The sequence below is a fragment of the Salmo salar genome, chromosome ssa16 (genome assembly GCF_905237065.1).
Source record: "Salmo salar chromosome ssa16, Ssal_v3.1, whole genome shotgun sequence".
In the NCBI taxonomy this organism is placed as follows: Eukaryota; Metazoa; Chordata; class Actinopteri; order Salmoniformes; family Salmonidae; genus Salmo; species Salmo salar.
Genome location: NC_059457.1, coordinates 44,993,991 through 45,003,864, shown reverse-complemented (window position 1 = coordinate 45,003,864; position 9,874 = coordinate 44,993,991). Strand labels below are relative to the sequence as shown.

The window sequence follows — 9,874 nt, the reverse complement described above, 5'->3', positions numbered from 1 at the left end:
TATCCTCTGGGGCAGAAGTAACTCTGGGTCTTCCATTCCTGTGGTGGTCTTCATGAGAGCCAGTTCAAAGTCCTTGACATTTTCCGCATTGACTGACCTTTGTCTTAAAGTAATGATGTACTGTCATTTGTCTTTGCTTATTTGAGCTGTTCTTGCCATAATATGGACTTAGCCTTATTTGGTAAAAGACCATCTTCTGTATACCCCCCAACCTTGTCACAACACAACTGATTGGCTCAAACGCATTAAGAAGGAAAGAAATTCCACAAATCAACTTTTACGAAGGCACACCTGTTAATTGAATTGCATTCCATGTGACTACCTCATGAAGCTGGTTGAGAGAATGCCAAGAGTATGCAAAGCTGTCAAGGCAAAGGGTGGCCACTTTGAAGAATCTCAAATATAAAATATATTTTGATTTGTTTAACACTTCTTTGGTTACTACATGATACCATGTGTTTTTTCATAGTTTTGATGGCTTCACTATTATTCTACAATGTAGAAAATAGTAACAATAAAGAAACCCTGGAATGAGTACGTGTGTCCAAACTTTTGACTGGTACTGTACACCCATACAAACATAGACATGGCCGTGATCTGACTGACGGTGTCTCGGGGAGAGTTGGGATATGCAAAAAAGAAACATTTTCATTTCACACATGCTTATTAATGAACAAATAAGAACCCACCAAATTGTTAATTATTATTACATGATTCTAAGACCAGCATAGGCCATGCGGTGCAGCTCCTTTAGAGCCTACTGCATTAGGGCATGCAACTGAAAAGGTTTTAAAACATTTTTCAACAGAAAATCTAAATGGGAGGTAGACCCTCCTCCCAGTCCCTTTCAGTACATTTTCTTCCAATCCGTGTAGTCAGTCTAATAAGCACAACCCAGATGTATCTGCCCTGATTTTGTCCTGTCTGTCATCCCGTGTATTCAGGTGACCAAACGTGATGAGGACTCGTCCCTGATGCAGTTGAAGGAGGACTTCTGGACGTACGAGGCACTGCGGCGCGAACACGACTCCCAGATCGTCCAGATCGCAATGGAGGGGGGCCTCCGCATCGCCCCTGACCAGTGGTCTTCCCTGCTCTACGGGGACCAGTCGCACAAGTCCCACATGCAGTCCATCATCGACAAGGTGTGTGGGAATTTTGTGTTTTTATGTGATGGACCACATTTTGCTATAACATGACTGTTGGCCTAGCCGTAGTGGTGTTGCTGTAAATTGAACAGTGATTTTGTGTGTGTGTCAGTTGCAGACGCCAGCGTCGTTTGCTCAGAGTGTTCAGGAGCTGACCATCGCCCTGCAGAGGACAGGTGACCCGGCCAACCTGAACCGCCTGCGACCACACCTGGAGCTGCTAGCCAACATCGACCCAAGTCCAGGTTGCTCCATTTTACATCACACCACTACCCTTTTTACAGTATCGTGCCGACCCGGACCGAACTGTGCTGGCTCTATTTTGTTAGCTCAGTACAGCTTTGTTTAGCTTGATTCGGCTCAGCAGTGTGAGAAGCCATCAACACTCTCACTTTAAAAATGTGGAGTAAGTTGTATACCTTTTCAGATCAGTAAAAGAAAGCCAAATTGAAATGTGTTTTTAAATGTAAGCAACACTGTGCCGTACATTCACAGTGCCTGTTAGACCCTGTCCCCAGTGCTCTTCCAGGCATAACGCATCTAACTGAAAAATACCTTGTCTTAGACTCCCCTCCCCCCACGTGGGAGCTGCTGGACACGGGCTTGGTGGCAGTGAAGACTGTGGTACACGGCCTGGTGGACTTCATCCAGAACCACAGCAAGAAGGGGAGCGACCCACAACAGGTCTGAATCTAGAAACGCATACCTCGAAATAAGATCTAAATCTATAGAACAGGTCTGAAATTATAGGTAATGCCAGGGTCGTGTTCATTAGGGCATGAAACGTCATTTTGCTGCCTGATGAATACGACCCATGTTTGATTCTGGAATGATACTAGTAATGGCAGTCTGGTAGTCTGTGGGTTTATGACCATAACAGTAACGATAACAACATATTTTGGCTTGTCAATTTTAACGTGGCCTGTGGTGTCCCCCTCCCCAGCCACCCCAGCACAGTAAATACAAGACGTACATGTGTCGGGACATGAAGCAGAAGGGGGGCTGTCCTCGAGGAACCAGCTGCACCTTCGCTCACTCTCAGGACGAGCTAGAGAAGTGAGTACAACGCTCCACCCTGAGACACTCCCAATGGGGGATCATTGGGCAGAATCCAAATTGTACTTAATGGTAAATTATGTATTGATGTTTGGTGGAAAGTTCAATTCAGCACTGCTAGTGTGACAGCAATCATTAGGCCAGACACAGGTGTTGAAACCTCTTTCACTAACCATGTCTTTCTCCTTCTTTCTGAAGGTACCGTAAGATGAACAAGCGGCTGGCTGCCCGCCGGCCCCTCAGCCTATCCCTGACGCAGCTGAATGAGGTTGGCCTATTGCCCGAGGAGGTGGGGATGCTGGAGGGGCTGGCACACAAGGGCTTGACGAATGGCATGGTGGCGTCGGTCACAGGCTCCGCCCTGCCCCAGCTCATCTCCCGCGGCGCCGACCCCTCGATGCGGAAGCCCCAGTCCCAGGGAAGCCTCAGTGCCCCCAGCTCTCCTCCAGACTTGTGAGTAGATGGACATACAGAGCATCTGTATATATATATATATATGACAGATGCTCTGTATGTCCATCTACTCACAAGTCCTTTGTCTTTCTCAGACTAGACCCTGTGCCCAATCGGGCCATGGCCCACCCCAGGATGGCAGTGGACCACCTGGCCATGCACAAGCAGATGCCCAGGAGGCCCTCCATGTACCCCCCTCAGCAGGGAGAACTCTTCTACCCCCCTGAGCCCAGGGCACCTCCATCAGCCCTGCAGTATGAGGCCTCCCAGAACGCCCCAGGTAAGGCAGCACAAACTATACTTTTGTTCTGTGATTTTCCTATTTTTTTTGTATGCATCTATGTATCTTGAGGCTATGACTCATCAGCTGATTTAAAAACTGTTTCTCTCTGGGAGCAATTTGACTGGAAATCTCCTAGTCGTGTGGTTTCATTGTGCTTATCTAACACCAATCATGTTGTCACTATTCTGTGTCCTGTCAGGTAACCCCCCCTACCCCTACCAGCCCTCTCAGTACCCACCCCAGCCTCGCTACGTCCGGAACCCCCCTCCCACCAACGATCCGGCCTTGCCCCCCTACCCCGGCACCTACCCCCAGGAGCGCCAGTGTCCCCCTCAGCCCTCAAGTTCCCACTTCTCCAACGCCAACCCCCATGGGTATGCGCCTCCCCCGCATTATGACGGCCGTCGACACCCCGCCTACCCCCCTCCACCACCACAGTCCTATCCCCACCGGGAGGACCCCTCCTCCATGCCTGTGGACGAGGCCTCCAGAGAAAGATACCTTCCTGAGGGTTACCACCCCTCTGGCCCCCACCCCAGCCACATGAGGCCCTACACCCCCAGGGTAAGAACAGGTCTGCAGTACGAGGCTCGTCTAAAGGACAGTATACATTACTATGCCACTTATGCAATTACATTTTAGTAGTTCTGTCATCAGCCTTACTCAGATTGAGTAAATACCTTATTCAGCTAATCACAATAAGCGTTCAGGATAAATCCACTTCAAAAATGTATTTCCATCACTGCAAAAGTGTGCTACAGTAAAGGTGTCCACATGTCCTGTTGTACAGGAGTCTTACAGCCGACCCCAGCCCACTCCCAGTCTGGACTACTTGCACCGCCGACGCCAGGAGATCATGGCCCAGCTAGAAGACGGGAAGCAGGTCACTCCCCCACCCTTCGCCCCCTCGCCTACACTGCCACACCACTACGAGTCCAACTACACACAGGAGGTAAGAGGGAACTCTCAGCTGGTGTCTGTGGTTATATTCAGTGGTAGCCCCAGGTGCTGTCACTGCAGTTAGTTACTTCAAAGAATAGGTTGATTTAAAAATACTGTGTTTGTGTCACAGCAACAGCAGTACTTGGAGAACTCACAAGCGTTTTCAAAGTACCGTGAGCCAGACTACGCTAGCCAGTACTCTCCTTGGTCATGTGACACTATCAGCTCCTACATTGGCAGTAAGGAGGGCAAGTCCAGAGACAGTATGGAGAGGATGGTGAGTGTCATTAATCATTATCTAATCCCATTCAATGTCCTGTTTGTTTGTAAAGCTTGACTGCTTTTTAATGTACCAAATCTGATATCTAAAGCTCAAAACATCTTCCAAAGCTCATTGTCTTGCAATAGGTCAAACATCTGTATTTTTTTTTTCTTTGACAGATGTTAACTATTCTATAGTTTTTTTTTTTCCTTTTACACCTTGACTGATTAAAGGTTACTTGCACCTTATGTACTAATCAAAGGTCACCGGAAGCCAATAGAAGTGCTGAGATTTATTGAGAACACAGTTAAACTCAACAAATACTCTTTCAACTACAGTTTTGACTGGAGTGGGTCTGGTAGTTTCTCTATGCAACATTATATAACTATTTCCACTGGTTGTGGCCTCTATGGGGGTTGTAGAACGCTGAGGGGAAAGGTGTGGAAGGCAGGCGCAGGGCTGCCGAGGCCAGAGACGACGACCCTATCATCCCCTTTGGCTCTCTGCCCACCGTGTCACGCTTCGGGGTGATCTCCCGCACCCCCAAGACGGGCTACTTGTCTGCCGGCCCGGGGCAGGCCATGACCCTCTCACAGGGGACCAATGGCCCCAAACACGGCGCTGCAACAGGTACAGGGAGAACTCGTACACCTTTTGGGTTTTGCTCTGTTTGCTGCATTTCGCAGAGTCTGACTGGCTCTTGTTGTCCCCCTGCAGGGTGGGGTGCTGCCGGGTACAGCCAGCCCCCTCAGGCCCACCTCAGTGAACGGCCAGTCAAGGAGAGGGAGCAGCTGACGATGGAGCTCCAGCAGGTCAATCAGCAGATCAACAAGCAGACTGCCCAGGCGGACCATCCCAGCCCGGTGGAGTGGTCGTCGGGGAGCGTCTCCAGCCAACAGCTGAGCCTGGAGCTCCACCATGTGGAGCGGGAGATCGGCAAGAGGACCCGCCAGATAGCCCTGGTGAGAGAGACGGAGATGGACAAATGGAGAGGGAGAAATAAATATATATATATATATACGCATGCATGCATGCATGCGCGCGCACACACCCACACAGCCTGCTTTGATCTCTAAAACGGCAATGTGAACAGGAGCAGGGCTGAAGGAGCCCTGGGCTAATGTCACTGCTACTGCTATCCCACTTATAAAACATGAAAGAGTGAAACACAACCGAGCCCAACAAGTGCAGCTTGAAAGCTTTTCTTCTGAGACAATATTGATGTACACTCTCAAACGTACAAGCTTTGTCTCCCAGTCACTATTGTGGTGCCATTGTCCCCTTGCAGGAGCACCTTGTGAGTCATGATGGGAGTGGGGCGTATAAGCTGAAGCCCACTGAGAACGGGCAGAGAGCGGAGCACTCGTTGGTCCTCAGGTAAATGGCACACAGCAAGAGTAGTTTGTTCATCTCAACTGCTGTGCCATAAGGAACCGTTAAGTTTGCTCCAGAATCTCCCTTAAAAACAAAATATTTAAGATAAGAAATGCTGTCTTAGAAATTACCCACATTTTCTCACATTGTTTTGAAATGACTTTTTAAATATAAGAAGTTACAAACTACTGCCATTTGATGCTGTAAAATACACTACATTACCAAAAGTAAACAAGGCAAGAAAAGAAACGGCCCTTTTTCAGGACCCTGTTTTTCAAAAAGATAATTGGTAAAAATCCAAATAACTTCACAGATCTTCATTGTAAAGGGTTTAAACACTGTTTCAATGCTTGTTCAATGAACCTTAAGCAATTAATGAACATGAACCTGTGGAACGGTCGTTAAGACACTAACAGCTTACAGACGGTAGGCAATTAAGGTCACAGTTATGAAAACTTAGGACACTAAAGAGGCCTTTCTACTGACTCTGAAAAACACCAAAAGAAAGACGCCCAGGGTCCCTGCTATCTGCGTGAACGTGCCTTAGGCATGTTGCAAGGAGGCATGAGGACTGCAGATGTGGCCAGGGCAATAAATTGCAATGTCCGTACTGTGAGACGCCTAAGACGGCGCTACAGGGAGACAGGACAGACAGCTGATCGTCCTCGCAGTGGCAGACCACGTGTAACACCTGCACAGGATCGGTACATCCGCACATCACACATGTGGGACAGGTACAGGATGGCAACAACAACTGCCCGAGTTACACCTGGAACGCACAATCCCTCCATCAGTGCTCAGACTGTCCTTAATGGGCTGAGAGAAGCTGGACTGAGGGCTTGTAGGTCTGTTGTAAGGCAGGTCCTCACCAGACATCACCGGGAACAACGTCGCCCATGGGCACACACCCACCGTCACTGGACCAGACAGGACTGGCAAAAAGTGCTCTTCACTGACAAGTCGCGCTTTTGTCTCACCAGAGGTGATGGTCAGATTTGCGTTTATCGTCGAAGGAATGAGCGTTACACCGAGGCCTGTACTCTGGAGCGGGATCGACTTGGAGGTGGAGGGTTCGTCATGGTCTGGGGTGGTGTGTCACAGCATCATCGGACTGAGCTTGTTGTCATTGCAGGCAATCTCAACACTGTGCGTTACAGGGAAGACATCCTCCTGCCTCATGTGGTACCCTTCCTGCAGGCTCATCCTGACATGACCCTCCAGCAGGGAACTTGCTGGTGCCTTGGTGGAAGTGTGGGGTAACATCTCACAGCAAGAACTGGCAAATGTGGTGCAGTCCATGAGGAGGAGATGCTCTGTAGTTAATGCAGCTGGTGGCCACACCACATACTGACTGTTACTTTTGTTTGCTGAAAATAAACACAGTTGACAGTGAGAGGACTTTTTTGTTGTTGTTGCTGAGTTTATATGGACACCTGCTGGTCGAACATTCCAAAATCATGGGCATTAGTATGGAGTTGCCCCCCCCCCCCCTTCCCCCCGCTGCTATAACAGCCTCCACTCTTCTGGGAAGGCTTTCCACTAGATGTTGGAACATTGTGGGGGAACTTGCTTCCATTCAGCCACAAGAGAATTAGTGAGGTTGGGCACTGATGTTGGGCGATTAGGTCTGACTCGCAGTCGGCGTTCCAATTCATCCCAAAGGTGTTCGATGGGGTTGAGGTCAGGGCTCTGTCCAGGCCAGTCAAGTTCTTCCACACCGATCTCGACAAACCATTTCAGTATGGACCTCGCTTTGTGCACAGGGGCGTTGTCATGCTGAAACTGGAAAGGACCTTCCCCAAACTGTTGCCACAAAGTTGGAAGTACAGAAGCTTCCAATGGAGCAGAGGTTTATACCACTCCAGCATTGCACATGGCGATCTTAGGCTTGTGCGCGGCTGCTCGGCCATGGAAACCCATTTCATGAAGCTCCCGCCGAACAGTTCTTGTGCTGACGTTGCTTCCAGAGGCAGTATGGAACTCGGTAGTGAGTGTTGCAACCGAGGGAAGACCAGTTTTACACGCTTCAGCACTCGGCGGTCCCGTTCTGTGAGCTTGTGTGGCCTTTCACTTCGCGGCTCAGCTGTTGTTGCTCCTAGACGTTTCCACTTCACAATAACAGCACTTACAGTTGACTGGTGCAGCTCTATTAGGGCAGACATTTGACAAACTGACTTTTTGGAAAGGTGACATCCTATGACGGTGCCACGTTGAAAGTCACTGAGCTCTTCAGTAATGCCATTCTACTGCCAGTGTTTGTCTATGGAGATTGTATGGCAGTGTGCTCGATTTTATACAACTGTCGACAACGGGTGTGGCTGAACTAGCCGAATCCACTAACTTGAAGGGGGTGTCCACATACGTTTGGGTGTATATGGTTGCAAAAATGACCAGAAAAAACAATAGAAGGAATGCTTGAAAAAAAGTGCGATCTACTTTTCACCAAAACTTCTCTTGTGATCAACGAAACAATGATGAATTCACTGTCGGTACCACCAGTGTGATGCTACTTGCACTGTTCTCAATGGCTTAACTAAAAAGTCATTACGTAATTCATGAAGATTAAAAAAAATGTATGTAGAATAATATGAAATGTTTGATTCATTGTTTCTTCCTATCTCTCTCTGACCTTTCATTCTCTGCAGTGAGGGCTGTAACGGTCCCAGTGGTGTGCTGCAGGACGGCAGTGTGGCCAGCGGTGGTTTGTCCTGCCTTACCAGCAAGACCTCGTCCCTCAGCCTGTCTGCAGACCTCCCCATCACTGGGGGCACTGACCGAAAGACCAACGGCATGGTCCACCTGTGCTCCTAGCCACACAACTGGAGTCTGGTATTACCACCACAGCTACAACTAACCAATCAGTCAACCACATAGAGCCTTAGGAAACCCCTCATCCTCTGACCGTTAGAACCGTTCCACTGTCATTTTGAGACACACAACCAGGTCCTCCAAACTGTCTGGTATACCCTACCTACATCCACATTTTCAAAATCTGATTGACGCCACTAAGAGAATTTTAACTTGATTACAAAATGTGTGGAGAGAGGCGCCATCTCTCTCCTGCTTAAAATGGCAAGAGACCGTTCTAGGTTTCTTACAATGAGGGATTTGTGGTAGAAGGGCTCGGAGTATCTAAGTAACTGAAAAAGCCACTGATTTGCAAATGTGGATGTAGTGCCATCATAAACAACAGCGCTTCATTTGATACAACACAAATTTGCACACTTGCAACTTTAGTCTGTCTACAACTAAGCAGTATCTGCCCTGAATTTAATTTTTGTAAAGTTTTTTTGTTTTGTTCTGTGAATGAATGTTTTTTTTTTCATATAAAATCTCAACCTGCTTTGGAAACCAGATGTTTAGATTTATGCTCCATGAACTCAAACCCAATAATGATTAGAAGAATAATATAACAATGAGACCAGTTCCTTGGTTTCAAATAGATAAGGCCACCATAACTGCATTGACATTAATTACATCTGTTGTTAGCTTCACAATGTGCACATTGTTTTTTTTTTTTTTTGTAGCATCGCTACAGCAATATTTGTGCTTAGCATATATGCAGGTCCTGAAATGCGGACTTTGTGTTTGGAATTAATTGTAAGTTCTTGTTTCTAAGCTGCAATGTTATTCGCAGACCATTTTTTTTGTATTATAATTCTTTTGGGGTTTCGATAAGTTTGACTCTTGGTTCTCTGAAGGAGGACATTTACACCTTATCAAAATATCTCCACCACATAGAAACAATACTGGTTGGCAACCAGCTGTGAATAAGTTTGCGCATATCCAAGATAATACATATTGAAGATGACACTGGCCTCTTGAAGGTAGAGAACGCCTTTCAACTGGGCAGTTTTGAGATTTAGATGAAACTATCAGATACATTTTAACAAGAAGCAAAGGCTCCCTTGTGTCCACTTCAGTGGCCTGACCCTCTTTTGGCATCTCCCCTCACCACTACCACCACCTTCAGGATATTTACTTCAGCCTCTACCATCCATGCTTTGGTATGGGGCTGATGAGGAAAAGGATATATACATTTAGGCTTGGCATTCAAGCTGTCGTGTTTTGGGTGTAATTTAAATGCAGTGATGGACTAGGTGGGAGGGAATCACAACATGGGTCAAGCATACGTCTGCCTGTTGATGGGGTGGTCAGAGGTACTGGGTATATGGAGTAAAGGAAACAGGAACGAAGCCAGACATGACCCATGGCTGGAATTTGAGACCTTGATCTACAAAACATGTTTGCACTTTCATAGCTTTAAGGATGGTTTGTACTGAGTATATGTATTTATTAAATGTACAGTATTTGCATCCTGAGGATGGTTATAACATTAAAAGGTCAAACTTAAAA

General features: G+C 47.4%; 1 protein-coding gene across 3 annotated transcripts in view; it reads left to right on the top strand.

Annotated features, from left to right (window-relative positions):
• Positions 1-9,874, top strand: part of LOC106573951 (roquin-1) — a 104,926-nt gene extending 95,052 nt beyond the window's left edge. The window contains exons 6-18 of one of the 3 annotated variants that reach the window (XM_014149430.2): positions 945-1,145; positions 1,261-1,393; positions 1,714-1,832; positions 2,092-2,204; positions 2,403-2,657; positions 2,753-2,937; positions 3,140-3,504; positions 3,731-3,892; positions 4,013-4,159; positions 4,567-4,774; positions 4,862-5,106; positions 5,433-5,521; positions 8,164-9,874. In XM_014149430.2, the coding sequence (XP_014004905.2) occupies positions 945-1,145; positions 1,261-1,393; positions 1,714-1,832; positions 2,092-2,204; positions 2,403-2,657; positions 2,753-2,937; positions 3,140-3,504; positions 3,731-3,892; positions 4,013-4,159; positions 4,567-4,774; positions 4,862-5,106; positions 5,433-5,521; positions 8,164-8,329 (2,388 nt within the window). In that variant the 3' untranslated portion in view covers positions 8,330-9,874. Of the gene's footprint in view, positions 1-944; positions 1,146-1,260; positions 1,394-1,713; positions 1,833-2,091; positions 2,205-2,402; positions 2,658-2,752; positions 2,938-3,139; positions 3,505-3,730; positions 3,893-4,012; positions 4,160-4,566; positions 5,107-5,432; positions 5,522-8,163 lie in introns of all 3 variants that reach the window. The other 2 variants (XM_045697315.1, XM_014149432.2) reach the window with 2 other exon arrangements.